General features: G+C 35.8%; 1 protein-coding gene across 1 annotated transcript in view; it reads left to right on the plus strand.

Annotated features, from left to right (window-relative positions):
* The window catches only part of PDE3B (phosphodiesterase 3B), a 184828-nt gene that overhangs the window by 104056 nt on the left and 60064 nt on the right, over positions 1 to 20708 (plus strand). Inside the window, exon 2 of the mRNA XM_003341455.4 lies at positions 19611 to 19661. Coding sequence (XP_003341503.2) covers positions 19611 to 19661 — 51 coding nt within the window. The remainder of the gene's footprint in view (positions 1 to 19610; positions 19662 to 20708) is intronic.

Below are 20708 nucleotides of genomic sequence, written 5' to 3' on the forward strand. Positions count from 1 at the left end.
ATCAAAATTGGTTCATTGAGGTAAGAACATATATAATCAGTTGGGTAAAGAAATCTACCATACCCTATAGGAAAGTAGAAGGAGAAGGGGATAAGAGAAGGGAAAGGGGCTGACTGAAAAGAGTGCAAAATAGTGTATGTGGTGATCACAACAGGTAAATAGGGAGCAGATTAATACACAATAATTATAATGGTGCAAAAAGTTAATAACAAATCTCTAATAAAGACCTCATTGTTCAAAAACAGAAAAAACATCTAGACCATCAAATTTATTTATTTATTAAAAATTTTAATTATCTATCACCACCAAAAAACAAAAAAATACATAAAAATATGTGCAAAACCACAAATTACATTGTTTACAATTTCTTTTAAAATATGTACATATGTATGTCAATATAAATATCTTTTGTTTTTGAGTTGCCTTTGGATTAGTTTTACTTGGATATATTTTTCTCTTGATTTTACGGTTATTTTAAAAAATGTAATCATAGGATGTATTATTCTTATTCTCTTTTCTTCTTTTCCTATATTTTCCTATAGTTCCCTTATATTTTCTTTTTATTTCCAATATTTGTCATTTCCAATAATATAATATAACCCATTACATTCAAATTGTAGTCTGTTCAGTCATTTCTCCCATTCATTGCATGTGTTCTATTTAAGGTTATTTTGTCATTACAAACAAAGGTTTTGTTAATATTTTCATACGTATATAGTTTTTACCCTCTCAATAATGTCCTTGGAACCTGATCCTATTAATGGGATTCTTAGGTCAATGAGCACAAACAGCTTTACAGCTCTTAATGTGTATTTCCTTCTTGTTTTCTTAATAAAACAATTCATAGCTGCATTAGCAATTGTAATATTGGACCTCTTTCTCCATGTTCCTATTAGCATTTAATTTGATCTCTTGACCACATGAATCTTAGTTAACTACATAACCAGGTCTATATTTAGCTTGATTGGTCCCTAGACAACAATCACAAATCTGTTACCAGGACCACACTCTTTCAAAAACCAAGTCTTTTCACCTTAGTCATAACCAGTTGAGCTTTTGTTCCAATGTTACAACCCCTTAGGAATACCTCCATAGTGCTATGGTTGTTAAAGTAAAACGTTTGCAGAATGTTTATGCTATCTAACCTATTGTCCCAGCAGAAACTATTTTTGGATTATGTGTATGCTTAGGTTTAGCTCTACTACTAACCTTATGTAGATATGAGTCAGCTCTTCAGATATGTATCATACTTAAATTGTCTAAGGTTCTATTCATTTCTACAACTTCTTTCTTATTTATTATATTTATCTAGTTCTGTGAGCAGAAAATTAAAGTCCCCTGCTATTATTATTTTGTTATTGCTTTCCATCTGTATCTCATTTAGTTTTTTCTTTAAAAATATGGATGCTATGATACTTGGGGCATATGGATCCAGTATTGATAAGGCTTCATTATCCATAGTAACCCACACCCAACATAATTAAGTTACCCTGTTCATTCCCTCCAGTTATGTCCATTTTAGATCTAACATTGTCAGAGATCATGGCTGCTGTTCCTGTCTTCTCTGGATCAGATGAGGCATAGTATATTATACTCTAGCCCCTCACCTTTGCTCTATATGTCTCTCTCATTTTGACTGTTTCTTGTAAACAAAAACATTGTCAGGTTTTTTTTAATCCCTTTTCTTTCCGTGAGTAAATTCATCCCATTACACTCAATGTCATAATTACTAGCTGAGAAGACCATCACATTTAAAAAGCTTTAATTAAACACCAAAATAGACATTTTGAAAATCAAGAAAAAATTAACAAAATAATAAATTAAAATCATTCGAATTGATAGATAAGATTAATAATTATTTAAAAATAAAAAGCAACAAAATAGATAACCCATTAGCCAATTTGATTTTTTAAAGAAGAGGAAAACCAAATTACTGGTATCAAATCTTAAAAGAGAATTCATAACAAATGGAAAAGAAATAAAGGAAACTATTAGACATTATTTTGCTCAGTTATATGCCAATAAAACTGATACCCTAAATGAAATTATTAAATGCTTACAAAAATGTAAAATCCCTAGATTATCCAGATAAGAAATAGATAATTTAAATAACCCGCTGTCAGAAAAGGAAGTTAAACAAGTCCTAAGTGAGTTCCTTAAATGAACAAAAACTCAGGATCAAATAACTTTACAAGCAAATCCTATCAAACATTTAAAAAACTAATAAGTTCCAATATTATACAGTGTTTAAAAATTGGAAAAGATGAAACTGTGTCAATTTTCTTCTATGTCACAAATGTGGTCTTGATATTTTAATCATGCAGTCAAAATAGAGAAAGAATATTCTAGACCAACGTCCCTATTGAACATTATACAGAATTTTGAAATAAAATATTATCAAAGAGACTACAACACTATATCACAAAGATTATATATTATGACAAGATTGGATTTATACCAGTAATGGGGGGGTTCACTATCAGAAAATTATCAACATAATTGACTGTCTTAATAATAGTAATCACAAAAATCATATGATTGTATTAAAAGAGGCATAAAAAGCTTTTGATAAGATATATCATCCATTTGTTTTTTAACTAAAAAATCAGTTAATTTTTTAGTTTCATATTATCTCTTTCCTTCTACCTACTCCCCTACCCATTGAGAAGGCAAGAAATACTATACCCATTATACATAACAAGCCATGCAAAACATATTCCCATATTAGCCGTGTTCTGAAAAAAAAAAAAGCAAGAAAAATTTAAAAAGGGAAAAAATGCTTCACTTTGTACTCCGATTCCATCAGTTCTTTATTTGGGGGTAGGTATCTTGAGTTCTTTGGAGTTCTGGTGAATCATTGTATTGATTAGAATTACTAAGTCCTCATTTGATTATCTTTCACTTTTGCTGTTACTGTGTAATTGACTTGGTTCTGCTCATTTCACTTTGATCAGTTTACATGTCTTCCCAGGTTTTTCTTGTAGCACAATATTATTCCATGACATTCATATACCATAACTTGTTCTTCTATTCCCTAATTGTTGGGAATCCCCTCAGTTTCCATTTCTCTGCCATCATAAAAAGATCTGTAAACATTTTTGTACACATGGGGCCTTTTCCTTTTCTTTGAAATCCTGAGACCTAGATCTATGAAGCAGCAACATTTGCAGAGTCCTGGGTTATGCAATTTTATACCTATTTGGGCATAGTTCCAAATTGTTCTCCCAAATATCATCCATTTCTGTTAAAACATTATAAAACAGACATATATAGATTTTCCCTTATATGACAAATAACATCTGTCTGAAACCTAGAGCCAATATTATATGGTAATGGGAATAAACCAGTAGTCTTTCCAGTAAGATTAGAGATAAGTCAAGGGTATCCATTAGCATCATTACTCTTTGTTATAGTGTTATAAATTTTAGCTATAGAAATGACAAGAAAGAGAAATTGAGGAATTAAACATAAGGAAAGAGGAAACAAAATGATTTTTTTTTTTTGCAGCTGATCTGAACATAAACTTTGAGAACTCTAGAGTCACTAAAGTTAATTAAAGTAATTATGTCAGCAGAATTTCACTGTAAAGTAAGTCCACTCAAATCATCAGCATTTCTGTGCTTTACCAACAAGTACTAAAGGGGAATGATAGAGACATTCCACTAAAAATAACTACAGAATGTGTAACATATTTGGCAGTCGACTTGCCAAAATAAACAGAGGAACCGTGGGAAATCAACTATATAATACTCTTTATGGAAATAAAAATTAGCCTAAACAACTGGAGAAATACCAATTGCTTTTGGGTAGGCAGGCAGGTAGCATGCATTTATTAGGAAAGGAGGGACAGGAAACAAACATTTATTAAGTACCTACCATGTATTATGCACTGCACTAAGTGCTTTGTAAATACTCTCTCTGCAAATACTCTCTCATTTGATTCAGGAATTGTTCTAAATGCTAATAATACAATCCAAACCAAAAAGATAGTCCCTGCCCTCAAGGAACTTATACTGTAATGGTGGAAGATAACCCTTAAAAGGGGCCTGAAAAGTGGGATTTTGGGGGAAAGATAATGGCAGCAGGTGGGCATTGTGGCAAAGTCTAGGTAGCCTAGTGTTTGATAAGTCTTCATAACCCTAGCTACAGGAATTCATCTCTTTAAATTCACTGACAGAAACTTCTGGGAAAGCTGAAAAGTAGTTTGGAAGAAACTATATATAGATTAATATATCATACCAAGATATTTTTCTATGTGGACATATTACTAAGTCATCAAAAATTAGAGGAGTAAAGAGGAATTTACCTTTCAGATCTGTGGATAAGGGAAGAGTTCATGACGAGGCTCAAGCTTATAATTGAAAAATGACAAATTTGATTGCACAAAATTAAAAGATTTTACACAAACAAAACCAATACAGCTAAAATTAGAAGGGATATAGATAACTGGGGAAAATTTCATATATTCATATATTCAACCATAAATCTGATAGATATGTTCTCTATTCCTTTTATTTACTTATGATATCTCCTTTTATGTCTAGATTATTATTATTATTATTATATATATAGTATTATATATGTATATATATGTATATATATGTATATATAATATTATTATTAATATTATTATTAATTTTTATCTTATCTTAGTGATTGATATATTGATCTATACCTTGTTTCTGACAAACTATTTTCTAGTTGCCTCAAAAGTTTTTACCAAATAGTGATTTCAGATCTCTCAAATATAGATTTTTGCTTTTGTCAAATACAAAGTTACTATAATTTGTTACTGCTGTTGCTGTATGTTGTACGATTCCTCTTATTTACCTTTATGATTTTTAGCTAGTACAGATAATTTTGGCAATTACTACTTCATAATACAATTTAAAATCTGGTTTGCTAGACCTCCTTCCTCTACAGTTTCTTTCTTAATTCTTTTGATGATTTTTGGTCGTTTGTTATTCCAAATGAATTTTGTTATTATTTTTTCTAGCTCAATAAGTAATCTTTGGGTAATTTAATTGGGATGGCATTAAATTGTTTAGGTAGGATTGTTCTTTTAATTATATTGCCTGTCTATCCATGAACAATGAACATTTCTTCAGTTATTTCGATCTGACTATTGTGTTTTATAAAAGAAATGTTTTATAATTATGCTCATGTATTCCCTGGTTTATTTTGGCAGGCATACTCCCAGGTATTTTTATATGTCTGTGGTTATTTTAAATGGAATATTTCTTTTTATCTCTTCTTGCAGGGCCATGTTAGTAACATATAAAAATTCTGATGATTTATGTTGAGTTTATTTTATATCCTGCTACTTTACTAAAATTATTGATGGTTTCAACTGACTTTTTAGTTGAATCTCTAGGATTTTCCCACATATACCATCATGTAATCTGCAAACAGAGATAGTTTTATTACCTGTTTACCCATTCTTATTCCTCCAATTTCTTTTTCTTCTCTTATTGCTATTACAGATGTTTCTAATATTGTATTAAATAACATCAGTAGTAATGGACATCCCTTGTTTCTTTCCTGATCTTCTTGGGAGGGCTTCTAATTTATCCCTGTTACAAATAATTTTTGTTGATGGTTTTAGGTAGATGCTTTGTAGCATTTTAAGAAAAAAATCCCAAAGAAGAGATAAGATGGCGGCCTAGAAGGAGCAGAAGTTCAGACCTCTGAATACCCTTCCTAACCAATCATAAACTGAATGCTCCCAGGGGACTGAAAAACAAGCTTTACAATAAGACAGAGCCAAGGAACCATCTTGCTGGACTTAATTCAAAAGGTATGCCCCCACCAGCCAGAATCTGAGAACATTTGGGCTTAAGGGGAAGACAGAAGGAAGGTCCCAGGACCCATCCCCCCTCCCACCCAGAGCTCTGAGACTACCAGACTCCAGCGGCAGTGGGAACTACTGGGCAGGCAAAGGTACTGGTCTGGAGGGCATACATTGCAACCAGGGCTATGATAAGTTCAGAGCATCCAACACAGACGGCGGGGAAGGAGCTAGAGAGGGTGCATAGACCTGGCAGCCTGGCCAGAGCTGTGGAGATCCTCCATACTTGCTCCAACCTTCCAGGAAGTTTTGGACTCAGAGCACACCCAACCCAACTAAGCTGAACTTAATCCTATCAAAAGTCTCCAGAACTCAGGGAAGCCCAGGCACCACACCCATCCTCCTTGACTGCTGGACTTTAATCTAATCAAAATCCTCCAGAGGACAGGGAAGCTCAAACCCCAACAAACCTCCCCACCAGAGATTACACCCAGAGATCTCTTGTTAAAGCTCCAAGAGGGGAGACTGACAGAAGCCCCCAAACCAAAAAAAAATGAGAGGAGCAAGAGCACAGACAAATACGGGGAGTAAAGAAGGGGTGAATTTGAGCAAACAACAGAAAAAGAAGAAAGAAACTACAATAGACAGCGTCTACTCAGCAAATGGAACAGAGGGGGAGAGATCAGCAAACGATAAATCAGAAATCCCAGCAAATTGGATACAGGCTGTGGAAGAACTTAAAACACAATTAAGAGAGGCTGAAGACAATTGGGAAAAGAACTTAAAAATTAAGATAAGTCATCTGGAAACAGAGACACTTGAACTAAAACGAGAAAATAGTGTCTTGAAAGCCAAAATCAACCAGCTGGAAAACGAGGCAAAGGAGATGAAAGATGAGGTGAAGAAGATGAAAGATGAGGTGAAGAAGATGAAAGACAAGGTAAAGAGGATGAAAGAAGACCTCCAAAGAAAATCAGACCAGAAGGAAAGGGATGACCAAAAAGCCAGGGATGAAATCCAGTCTTTAAGAACCAGAATACAACAACTGGAATTAAATGACCTCACAAGGCAGCAAGAAAAAAATCCACTTAAATTTATTGCCTCCAGTGTTTTTAAAAGAAAAGAGTGTTGCATTTTGCCAAAGGTTTTCTCTGTTACTATTGTTATAATCATATGGTTTTTAAAAAAATTACTTTTGTTATTAATATAATCAATTATGTTGATTGTTTTCCTTATATTAAACCATCCTTGCATTATTGTTATAATTCCTTTTTGATCACAGTGTATAATCTTTGTGATATATTATTATAGTCTCCTAGCTAATATTTTATTTAGGATTTTCATATCCATATTTAATTTCTTTGGTTTTGCTCCTCCTGGTTTAGGTTTCAGTACCATTTTGTTTCATAAAAGGAGTTTGGCAAAACTCCTTCTTTGTTATTAAAAATAATTTATTTAGTATTGGAATTAGTTGATTTTTGAATGTGTGGTAGAATCTATCTGGTCCTGATGCTTTTTTTTTGTAGGAAGTTAATTTATAGCCTCCTCAATTTCTTTTTCTAATATAGATTTATTCAATTATTTATTTCCTCCTCTGATAGTTCAGACAGTTGATTTTTTCTGTTAAGAGTTCTTCCATTCTACATATAATTGAACAAAAGAACTCCTACTGATTGCTCTAATTTCTTATTCTTTGGTAGTCTGATAACCCTTTCCATCCTTAATGCTAGCAATTTGGTTTTCTTCTCTCTCCCTTTCTCTGTCTCTGTCTCTGTCTCTGTCTCCCTCTCCCTCCCCCCATATTAACCAATAGTTTATTTTGTTAATTTTTTTCAGAAAACCAACTTCTAGATTTCATTATTAGTTCTATGGTTTTCTTAAATTTAATTTTATTGATCTTTCCTTTAATTTTTAGGTTTTCTAATTTGGTGTTTAGTTGGAGATTTCTAATTTGTTCTTTTTCTAGTTTTTAAATTGCATTATTCCAAATTTATTGATCCTTTTTCTTTTTTTTAATATGAGAATTCAGATATATATATATATTCTTCTCTAATTACTGCTTTTGCTGTATCCCATAGGTTTTGAAATATTGTCTCATTATTATTCTTTAATGAAATTATTGTTTCTATGATTTGATCTTTAAATCACTCATTATTTTTTAAAATTTAGAATATTTTTCCATGGTTACAGGATTCTTGATTTTTGCCACACCTCTTCTGTCCTTCCTCCCTGAGCTGACAAGCAGTTCCACTGGGTTATACATGTATCATTGTTCAAGTCTTTTTCCATGTTCCATTTTATCGAATTCTATAAAAAGTTTCTTGGTAGTTTGATGTGTATGGCACTAAATAAGTAGATTAATTTGGATAGGATTGTAATTTTTATTATGTTAGCTCATCCTACCCATGAATAATTAATGCTTTTCTAATTATTTAGATCTAATTTTAATTGTGTGAAAAGGGCATTGTAGTTGTGTTCATACAATTCCTGTGTTTGTCTTGGTATAAACCATTCATTCTTTCAGATTAAGTTATTTAGTATTAAATTAGTTTTGATTTTGTGTTTCCAACATTACTTATTATGTAGTTTTTATTGCAGGATAGTCTGAAAAGTATGCATTTAATATTTCTGCTTTTCTACATTTAATTATAATGTTTTTGTGCCCTAATATATGGTCAGTTTTTGTAAAAGTACCATATTGTTCCACTGAGAAGATATACTTTCTGTTTTTATTCAATTCTTTCCAAACATCTATCATATTTAACTTATCTAAGATTCTACTGATTTCCTTGACTTCTTTCTTATTTATTCTTTGATTAGACTTTTCTGTTTCTGAGAAGAGAAAATTGAAGTCCCCCACTCTTATTGTTTGGTTCTCTTTCTATCTGTAACTCATTTAGTTTTTCTTTTAAAAATTTGGATGCTGTAACATTTGGTGCATATAGGTTTAATATTGATAATACTTTATTATCTATGGTACCTTTTAGATATAATGTAGTTTCTCTGTTTATCTCTTGATTGTATCTATTTTAGGTTTAACTTTGTCAGAGATCATGATTGCTATCCCTGGTTTCTTTTTATCAGCTGAGGCATAGTTATATTCTGCTCTAGCTCCTTATTTTTACTCTATGTGTGTCTCTCATTTTTAATTGTGTTTTTTGCAAATTGTCAGATTCTGGGTTTTGATTCATTCTGTTATCCATTTTTGTTTTATGGGTGAATTCATCCTATTCACATTCAAAGTCATAATTACTAGTTGTATATTTCCCTCCATTTTGTTTTTCCTCACTGTCCTTCTCTTCCTCTCTTTTTGCCATATCCCTCCTCACATATCCAATTTCTTCTGTTGACTATCTCCAATTTGCACTCATTTGTAGAATCCTTCCCATACCTTCTCCCTTTGCCCTCTCATCACTTCCCTCTTACCTTTTAATTTGAATTCTATCCATCTTTCCAAAAGCCCCTTCCTTATCCTCCCATTTCCTCCAATTAGTTATTAATAATTGCTTACTTTGCTTAGTCATTAAAAAATTTATCAGCCAGTCCAATACACTTCATTATTAGCTAGAGTTCCAGGGTTCCTAGGGTGTAGGGGATGGTGTCTTAGGTTTCAGGATTTTTTATGTTTGTTATTTCCTGGGTCCCATTTAATTCCTCCAAGTTTTATAATCCAAGACCAGGTATAATTCCTGGACCCCCATTCAAGCCCTTGTCTGTGATTAACTTCAAGTGCTCTCACCAGAGTCCCCCAGCAATTCTGCCACTGCAGGAAGACAGCTTGCTTCTTGTGGTGGCAGCCACAGGACTTCAACCCCTCAGCAACAACACTCTATTGTGTGCTCCCTTCTCATTCTTCCTCTCCTGATGCCACAGCCTCAGATAGAGCAGTGTCTACTCCATGCACATAGACCCCCAAATTAATCCCTGGTCAGTATTTGACCCTCTGCTGTGGGTCTGCACAGCCACACTCAGGGTTTGCTGTCTGTCGATTCCACCAGTATCTTCCACTAGAATATAAACTCTCAGGTCCAGCAGATAGGTGAGGCTGCCCCTGTCCCTGGGGCTGGCCACCACTTGCTGAATCTGAATTGCTTGCTTCAGTGTATTTGATTTATCTGGTGAGGCTGACGCCAGGGAAGTCAGAGACCTTCCTCCCTAAGTTGTCACTGGCTGGTTAGCTTCTCTCCTGACTCTTATCTGTTTTTGCCACTTTTAGCATTGATTCTGTGGAGTTATTTTTGATTGTTTGTGGCAGGTATTGGGAGAGCAAGGAAGTTTCATACCCCGCTCCACCATCTTCCCATAATCCCCACACAGTACATATTTCCATATTGCTCATGCCATGACAAATGACACATATCCCACATATAATAAAAAATTTATAAAGTAGATAAAGTGGAAGATGACATGAATTAATCTCCAGTCAGATGTCAGCAGTTCTTTCTTTGATGGTGAATAGCATTTTTTTTTAAATCATGAGTCACTTGTGAATATCTTGAGGTCTTGCTTTACAGATAACAGTTTAGTTCTTTACAGTTGATCGTTGAATAATATTTCTGTTACTCTATATATTGTTCTTCTGATTCTGCTCATTTCACTTTGCATCAGTTCATATAAGTCTTTTCAGGTTTTTCTGAACTCATCCTGTTTGTCATTTCTTATGGCACAATAGTATTCCATTTTAACCATATACCACAACTTGTTCATTCATTTCCCACGTGATGGACAACCCCTCAGTTTATAATTCTTTGTCACTACAAGAAGGGCTGATAAAATTTTTTTGGTATAGTTGTGTCCTTCTCCCTTATCTCCAGTCTCTTAGGGATACAGACTCAATAGTGGTATTGCTGGGTCAAAAGATATGTATTGTTTTATGGACCTTTGAGCATGTTCTGTATTTGCCTCCAGAATGGTTGTATCAGTTTACAGTTCCACCAACAGTACATTAGTATCCCAGTTTTTCCACATTCCCTCTAACATTTATCTTCCTTCCTTCCTTCCTTCCTTCCTTCCTTCCTTCCTTCCTTCCTTCCTTCCTTCCTTCCTTCCTTCCTTCCTTCCTTCCTTCCTTCCTTCCTTCCTTCCTTCCTTCCTTCCTTCCTTCCTTCCTTCCTTCCTTCCTTCCTTCCTTCCTTCCTTCCTTCCTTCCTTCCTTCCTTCCTTCCTTCCTCTCCCTCCCTCCCTCCCTCCCTCCCTCCCTCCCTCCCTCCCTCCCTCCCTCCCTCCCTCCCCTCCCCTCCCCTCCCCTTCCCTTCTTCCCTTCCTGTCAGTTCCATGGCAGAAGAGTGGTAAGGGTTAGGCAACTGGGGTAAAGTGATTTCCCCAGGGTTACACAGAAAGTATCTGGGTTTAGATTTGAACCCAGAACCTTCCAACAACTACAGGACTGGCTCTCTAGCTCCTGAGCCACCTAGCTGCCCCTATCAAGCTATTTTCTAAGGAAGAAATTCAAGCTATCAATAGCTATGTGGGAAAAAAACCCTCTAAACTATAAATAGATAAATGAAAATTAAAGCAACTTTGCAGTTCCACCTCACACTTTATTAGAATTTAAAAGTTAACTCCCTCCCAATGGAAAAATAACATGTTGGAAGAAAACAGGCACATTAATGAAGTATTGGTCAAACTGTGAATTAGTACATTCATTTGGAAAGCAATTGCAATTATACCTTCAAAGTTACTAAACTGATCATAATCTTTGACCCACTTATTGTACTAATAGCTCCAAAGAGATCAAATAAAGACAGAGGAAAAGGACTCACATCAGGGCTCATCATTTGGGGAATAGCTGAACAAACAATGGGATGTGAATGTAATGGAATATTATTGAGGTGTAAAAAATGATGAAAGGGAAAGTTTTAGATAAACTTAGGAAGACTGCTTAAATGAATGAATAAATCATTAAGCACTTACTATGTGCAGATTACTAGGCTAATTTCTGGGGATACAAATAGAAGAGAAAGACAGTGCATACTCTGTAGGAGCTCACATAGAAATGGGGGAGACAATAAATCTGCAAAACAGATGGAGAGGTCTTAGGATGCAGCACCTTGGGGGAAACACTAGAATGAATTGATGAAGACAGAAGTGAGCAGAAACAGAACAGTAATAACACCACTGAAAAAACAAACAATTTTGAAAGTTTTAAGAGCTCTTACTAGTGAAATGACTAATTACAATTCCAGAGGACCACACATGAAACATGCTGTTCATCTCCTGACTTAGGGAGCAGAACAAGAATTATGTTTTTGACAACCAATTGGGAAATTAATTTTTTTATTATGAATCTTTATAAAATTGTTTTATTTATCTTTTTCCTATGATGAAGTAAAGAAAAGCACAGTTACAGAAATTTTGGGGTATAATTGAAGGGGTAGAGTGACAATTTGAGATCTTCTTAAACAAATTCTTTAAGAAATAATGATTGTTAATAGTTACACAGAGCATTTTAAGGTTTGCAAAATGCTTTAAATATATTAGCTCATTTGATCCTCACAAAACCTTGTGTTGTTTTTGCTTTTAGTAAAGTCCCCATTTTGCAAATGAGGAAGTAGGCTTAATTAGGTTCAGTGACTTCTCTGAGTTGTGTTTAAGTCAGGGTCTTAGGGCCAAGACCCTTGGCTGGGTCAAGGTCTTGATCCCCTTGACTCCAGGGCCAGTGCCCTCTCCATGCTGCCTGATGTGTGTGTGTGTGTGTGTGTGTGTAGCAAATGTTATGCTTAGAATGTTAGAGTTGGAAGTGAGGTTAGACTAATCTCCCTATTTTGCAACCCATGTTGGGGTTCTTGCAAACTGAATGATTTGTCCAATATCATACAAGTTAGTGACCAGATGTGATCCTAGAATCCAATGTTCCAGACTTCTCATTCTGTATCTATCACCCATTTGAAGTGGCATGATCCCAGGATCCTCCTCCTCCAATGTTTGCTCTAACAGTTATTTCACAACTATATTGAACAGAATATATTGATTTTCATTTTAAATTTAAATTTTATTTTAAATAAAACAGTTTTAGTTTTTTTCCCTTTATAAATCTTTATTATTAGGGAAGTCTTACTGAGAAGGAGATGGGCAAGGACATATTTATCTAATTAGTAAGCACTTCATTGAGCACTAAGACCTTAATCAGAAATTAACATGATACCAAGACAAAAGCTATCAGCAAAAATTTTAAAAGAAATTTGACAGTTCTATAAATTTGGCTTTTAGTACATATATGTTTTTCTCTTGAGCTGCATGGGGAACAATGAAATAAACCTCATTGACGTAATTGAACCTGATAATATCTCCTGATTATACTGCTGACGTCTCCCTGTGGTTTTGTTGGTTTGTAGAGCTGTACAAGGCAATTTTGGCGTCTAATCATGTTCAATCAAAAACTTTTTACTTAATCAAAATACAGTTTTATAGCAAGAATAAGTTGCATTTAAATGATGGCATTGTGAAAAGTGCTGGGCAAATTCTTTACCAAGTCAATTAAAGATTTATTTTTAAACTTTTTTTTTTAATTTGGCATATAATAATACTGTCCTCACAGGCTAGTTAGAGGGGAAAAAGCTACTTTTTAAATGCTGGTGTATTTTAGATTATGTATGATATGTGCCTTTAGAAATATATGGCAATAGAAATTTACTGAAAATATTAAATCAAATTGTCATAGCTTTTAAGTGAACTTTTACAATATAAAGAACTACATTATGTGATTGTTCTAAGGTAATTTTAGCAATGATCCTCACTCTTGTTTAGCAAGTTTCCTCATTGCTGTTTAAAATTATTGCTAAAATGCCTATTGGGGATTTAAAATGGAAGAAAGGGCAGAAATTTTAAATGTATGTTCCTTTGCAGAAATAGAAAGGCAATTGACACCAGAATAAGCCATTTATTGAGTTTATCTAAAACAGAGTCCTGTATTTTATTTATAGTAAACAATGAAATAAGGTTTGATTGAGACTTTATCTTAGAAAGTGAAACAAAAATTATGAAAATAAGTTTATTTTATCTTAGAGTTAACAATGCTAAATATTAATTCTTAGAATGAATAAGGATCTCATCAAGCATTGATTTTTGGTAGAGATATGATCTTTGGACAGAGTTGTCTGATGGGCGTAAAAGACATCTTTCAATTCATGTTTGGCTTTCTCACTGTGGTCCTAAGAAAGAGGGTCATTGTTACAAAAATATTGGAGGGCTTCTTAGTTCTTTCCAAAGGCCTCCCTTTATCCTTTGACTTGCAGATTGTTCTCTAAGTGTCTATTGACAATTTGAGAGACTGATAAATCCCTATTATGGGGAGCAAGGGAGTGATAGGTACTAGTATTAAGCAGGGAGAAATATTAGAATGAGAAATAATTTTCCTCATGATCACTAATGAATATTTTCATATAATGAAGACTTTTGCTTCTTTACCCAACCTAAAATGCCTATCACCTAGTGTAGTTAATAGAGAACAGCCCAAGGAGTAGGAAAACTCCTTATCAGGTTGAGCTCCTATTTGTTGTTGTTCAATTATGTCTGACTCTTTTGGACCCCATTTGGGGTTGTCCTGGCAAAGATACTGGAATGGTTTGCTGTTTCCTTCTCCAGATCTTCTTACAGATGAGGAAACTGAGTCAAATAGGGTGAAGTGACTTGTCCAGGGTCACACAGCTACTAAGTGTCTGAAGCCAGATTTGAACTCCAGAAGATGAGTCTTCCTGACTCCACATTCAGGTTTTATCCATTGTTGCCTTTTAGTTTGCCCTTTTATGCACCTATCATTACATACCTTGTGACACCTACTTTCCCACATCTTAGGCCCACAATATGTGATTCTAGAATAGGAATTTGAGCAATAATGTTGAACAGCAATGAGGAAATTTGCTAACCAGCGGTGAGGGTCATGAAGTACAAATCCCTTCACCTCTGGCTGTTTAGGAAACACTCTTGAGACTTGGAAAACAGCTGCTAAACAGCAGCGGTAGGAGGAATTTTCTTACTACACCAGTTAAATCAAAGACATGTACCCAAACAACAATAACCTAGTGTTACAGAGACTCCTTGACTCCCTCTGCTTGAAGGAAAGGCCTGTTACATTTACCTGCGCCCCCCGCCCCCATTGGGCTGCTGGCAGTCTAGGCTCTCCACTATTGGTTCTAGTCCCCACTGATGCCCACTCATGGGGACTATCAGATTAGGTTTCACAAGGGAATAGTTACTTGTTGAAAGGTATAAAGACAAATATACAAATATATCCCTCAGCCTGTGCAGAATAAACTTCCCTCACCCCTCCCCCACTTTATAGTCTGGGAAGAAGAAAGGAATCAGGGTTCCATGTTAGCTGGTTTCCTAAATTGCACAGTCCCCAGCCTGGCATAGGCTTGAGTCTCAGGCATTTTTGGGGTGTCAGGCACAGCCTGCTAGACTGGCCAACTGTGCATCTGGCTCAGTGTCCTGGCTCCAGGCTCACCCTGGCTCAATTCCAGGTCTGGTGGGGATTACCACATGTACCTAGAATTGAGAACATTCTAAATGGAACAGACCAAACAGAAATCCCAGGTCAGAAGTGAAGCATCTCTTCCTTTCCTCTCACTGGTTCATGTCATGGTACCCTGCTCTGAGTGAACCTTGACTTTCATCTTCTCTGGACAACCAACAGGAAAAAGAGGGGGGGGGGGGGAAAGCACCAGGGGAAAGAGAGCTGGTGTCTCAGTTTGGTCGTGTTTAAAGATGCAGCCTCTTCTCACTCAATAGTCAGATGTTACTGTCACCCACTTTGGAGGGGAACACAAAATATCTTCTCCCCGAAGGTGGTCCCCTCCGTCTAAGGTGATCTGGGCATGCTCCAACACCTCCTTACACTGATTACTATGAAAACTTGGGTAATGGATACATGAATACTCAGATGACAGGATCTCTCCTTTCTCCAGCATACAATAAATTACATTGCTTATAAAATGAGATCAGATGACCAATTAAGAACTCTTCTAATTCTATCATTCTTTGGGAGCAAAGTTTAAGAATATTGTAGATTGCTAAAGGGAGAATAAATGCTCAGACTTTACTATTAATATAAAACAACTTTACATTCTTAAACTATGTTCTTATATTATATTTATACTATATTCTCATGCTATAAAATTTCAGTAACAGGAATTCATAGCGGATTTCTATTAAATCAGTAGCTCTTGTAATAGAGTTGAGTTGAGGCATTTTCAAGTTTTATGTATTTTCAAAATATCACTCTAGACTCTTAAATCCTTATTACAAATGACAAAAATAAGTCCTATCACATAGTAGTTGTATAGTTGTAATATTTTTAAAATCTGCAAAAAACCTGGAAAATTCTCATAATCCAACTTGTAACACATCATCTGAAAATTAAGGCCTCCTTGGAGAGTTTGTGGCTGAGCATACAGTGCAATACAGCAATTGCTTGTAGGTCCTATCAGAATCAAATATCTTCATGAGATTAATGCCTTGATAGCCTATGGTAAATAGTTTATATTCTCACTTTTACTGAATTTATTTACTAATTTAATTTATTTATTAAATTTATTTAAATAAAGGGGTTAGGTCATTTAATATTTAAGGTCTTTTTCCAGCTCTAAAGTTCCACAATTCTGTTCTCTCTCTATGTATAAATGAAATTCACAAAAACATTGTTCCTGGTATCCAAAAAGTCCCCTTTGTGTGTCTAGGCTTGCTTTCCAAACTTATTCTCCAGTGCAGGTTTATGAATAATGAACCTTATGCTAAGTGTAGACCAGAAGTTCCGAGGATGGCTTTCAGACTAGGGACTGCTGTGACTACCTTTGGCCAGTTGATGGCAGCAATTTCCAGTTGTAGAGCTAAGACTCTTCTGGAAGCCTAATTAGTCAGTTCCATGTTGTTTATTTCTTGGAAAAAATGCAAGGAAAACTTTCAGAACAGCCCAACCTTCAGGAATACCGGTGCCAGCCCTGTACTCACTGTGCCAGGCAAGTCAGCTCAACAAGAATTTATTAGGTTCTTTGAGTGTGCCTTGCATGATGATAAATTTTATACTGGGGATACAAAGAAAGGCAGAAAATAGTCCATACTCTCAAGTTGCTCCTTGCCAAATAGGGAATCAGCTACCTACGAATGAGATGTATGCAGGATAAATTGGAGGCCCCTTTAAGGGGAAGATACTAAGAATAAGGAAGACCAGAAAAGGCTTCCTGGAGAAGAAGGGACTCAGAATCTTAACAGTTAGACAGGACCCCACTGGTCATTGAGTCCAGCAACTTCTCTCCAAAACCACAGTCTAGTATAGTATTCTGACAGTGGCTTGTACAATTTCTGCATGATCACTTCTAGGAATAAGAAGATGATCCATCCTGTTTCAAGTAAGTCAAGTCTAGCTCTTCCTCAAATATGAGATAACAGCTACCATCTCTCTCCCAGCCCTAGCCCCAGTTTTGTCTTTTCCTGGTTAAACATTTTCCTTTCCTTCCGATGACCCCAGTGTGGTTTTTGGTCTCCTCATCTTCTTGGTCATGTTTCTCTGGGGATAACTGACCCCAGCTTGGCATCATCCCTCTCAAAATGGGGCTTCCACAACTATATGTGTTACTCAAATGTAGTCTGGCCAAGAAGGGGACAGTGACCATCACCCCCCTTGGTTTGGATGCTACTTCTGTAAATGCCACATAGCATCATCTTAGTCCTTTTGTTTGACAGTATCATGCATTGAGCTGCATTGAAGTTGAAGGGTTTTTGCGTGTGAACTCTCTTCTATTCACATCTCTCTCATTCTGTACTTGTCTAGCTAACTTTTTGTAAAACAAGTGCAACACTTTATATTGACCCTTGTAAAATTTATTTCGTTTGCTGTCACTTCCTGTTCTAGCTTGTTGAAATCCTTTTTGGATCCTGATTCTGACATCTCATCTATTAGTCAGCCTGTCCCAGTTTACTGCCATCTGTGCTTTGGAGTCATTGGTATAAAGATTGAACAGAACCCTGCTGGTGGTAGTCCTGTGTTCCAGAGCCCTTGAGCCACATGTTGGCCCCAGGTCAGAAGAGGGAGTGAGCTTTTTATACTTGAGCACAGAGCCCTTAGGAGGCACTGCAATGGGGAGGTTAGGCTGGCTGTGGGTATTTGATGTACCTCTTAGACTCAGTTCTGATAACCAAACTTTGAACCTGGTACCTGGCATATAGCAAGGACATCCTAGATGCTCTCTGATTGATGGATATGCAGATATGCAAAATAAAACTCATTACCTCCCCCCACCCCCTTTCCAGGAAGGACACCACCGTCCTTCCCATCCCCCAAATTTGAAGGCTTAGATTAAGCCTCAGCTCTTCATTTGCCATTTCTGGTCAGCTGCTGAGTCTCACTGACTTGGAACTGAACAGCATATCTTACTTCTTGTACTCTTCTTTCCATTCGTGTGGCCCCAGGCCTAGCTCAGTTCCTCATCACCAGAGCAGAGGAACCAAACACACTGCCCCAGATTAAAATGTAATTGGGGTAGCTGGCCAGCTAGGTGGCTCAGTGAGTAGATAGAGAGCCAGGCTTGGTGATGGGAGGTCCTGGGCTGTGTGGTCCTGGGCAAGTCATTTAACCCCAATTACCTGTCCTTTACACCTCTTCTGCCTTGGAACTAATACTTAGTATTGGTTTTAAGACAGAAGGTAAAGGTTTAAAAAAAGTAATTGGGCAATATTTGACAAAGTAAGAATATAGGTGAACACAGATAATGTTGTCAATGTGCAGCCTGAAGGCATCCTTATGCATAGTTTATTAGTCCCTCATGTTTGACTTAATAATAAAGAAATTTATATAAATAAATAAGATTAAAAGGGCCTAAAAATCAGCTAGTCCAGATCACTGAACTAGCTGATTTTTAACCCTCCCCTCCCTTATGTTCTATTTTGATCAATACAAGAAGAGACATAGTCTACTGTCCATATCAATATGTCAAAGATTTGTGATTTCTGGGAACTCCTTTTGCTAAAGAAGATCACAGTCCATCAATTTCTAGAGAATTGTTTGAGGCTCAGACAGGTTAAGTGATTTGCCTCCTGGTCACATAGAGTTGAGATTTAAACCAGGGTCTTCCTAACTCCATGTCCAAGAAATCTCTCCACATTGGCAGTTCAATCTTGCTTTATGGAAAAGATAATGTTCCAAGAAAGTGGACCACAAAAATCAAATTTCTGTAAGGCTCCTCCTACTTTCCCAAGTGCACACAGATGGAGCAGGATGGAGAAACAGATTGGAAAGTACCTTTAGGAGGCAGCTTTCATAGATTCTTCTTGGAGAATCAAGAACTGACCAAAACACAGAGTGTCTGAAAGTCATTTTGAGAAAGTTACTCATTTATGCTTAGTCTAACTACAGGAAATGTGTACCGTTTAAATGAGGGCTGCTTTTTATAGCAACAGCTTACATATCATAGGGAAGCAGCACCACCCACTGGCATAAAATGTTAACTAGCTGGCATTTTATTTTTTGCTGAGAGTGAGTGATACGTGATCATTTTTAATTTTTTAGAACAATAGCATGATTTTGCCTTTATATTATTGACCCTTTGATAGTAGTAACTATGTTGCAGTTGGCTAAAATTAGCTTGCTTTTTTTCTAATTCTCTTTACTTTTTTATGCATCCAGTTAATTTGAATTAATGAAGTATTTGTTTTAAAAAATGGTTTAAAAGTTTAAAAATAGATTTGCCTCCATTAATGTCTGCTTCTACTCTGAAAAAGAAAAAAAATAGTTTTGTTAGTAGCTGATGTTGAAAAAGTGAAACTGCTTTTACAGCCCTTTAGTTCCTGCTAATTTGTAACCAAATGAATATTCTTTTTTTTCCCCCAGATGATTCTTTGGGATTGGGATTTGAAGCAGTGGTCTAAACCCCATTATCAGGTGAGTGTGTATGCTAGCATTAGGAAGAGTAATGTTTGTGAGAAATTTGAAAGAAATGTTTAAATAGAGAATCAGAGCTTCCTATAGTAAGAACTTGATATTCTGAAATCTAACTAACTAGAACCTGCAATTAAATGGATCTTTTTTCTGCATTCCACTTGTAGGAAAAAGAGGCAAGTGATCCCCCAAAAAGCTCATTTAAAAATAATTCTTCAAGCAAGAGGCTGGATGACCTCTTGTCGGGTATGTTGTAGTGGGGATTCCTTTTTGGGTTTGAGTTAGTTTAGATGGCTACTGAGGTATTTTTTAAATCTTAGGTTCTGTGATTTTGTGGCTTAAAAGACATATCGTTTTCATGGGATAACCTGGGCTTAGCTTAGGCTTCAACCAAATTATTGCAAGGACCCATTTTTGTTTTATTGAGTATTATCAACTGTGAGGGAACAGAGAAAAAATTCATTCTCTTCAACTGTTTTTAAATTTAAGAAACAGAGGCACAAAACTTGATGTTTTGTATCATCCTATTCAGTTACCAGTTCTCTATCAAGCATTGTGAGCCCTAAAAGATATCTGAAAATAAATGAGATATGCCCAGTTCCTCTTCTTCCCTTCCACTTTATAATCTAGTAGGGAAGTTAAAACATGCATACCAATTCACTACAGTAAGAACTAGAATGTTGCAAGTGCAACAAGAGTCCTGTTAGAGTTCAGAGAAAGGAGAAACAAATTTGATCTTGGAAGCCGCAGTCAAGGAAGGTCAAGTGTGTTATCTTGGTGAGCACTCTGTGAAACATGGTGGCAGTTGGAACTGAATCTTGAAGATGGGAGGATCTTAGCAGGCAGAATTGGAGAAAAGGGTACTATAGGAGTGGTTCAAGGACAAGTCTGATGAGGTTAGGTAGGCGGAAGTATAATGAAACTCCTAAGATATACTGGAAGAGACTAGAAGTGGAGTAGATAGTAATAGCATGGGCCAGGGAATAGATAACCTGGAGATGAATAGGGATGGATTATTATTGCAAGAAATTGTTGAATGAGATTACAATC

This window comes from Monodelphis domestica, chromosome 6 (genome assembly GCF_027887165.1).
Source record: "Monodelphis domestica isolate mMonDom1 chromosome 6, mMonDom1.pri, whole genome shotgun sequence".
Lineage (NCBI taxonomy): Eukaryota > Metazoa > Chordata > Mammalia > Didelphimorphia > Didelphidae > Monodelphis > Monodelphis domestica.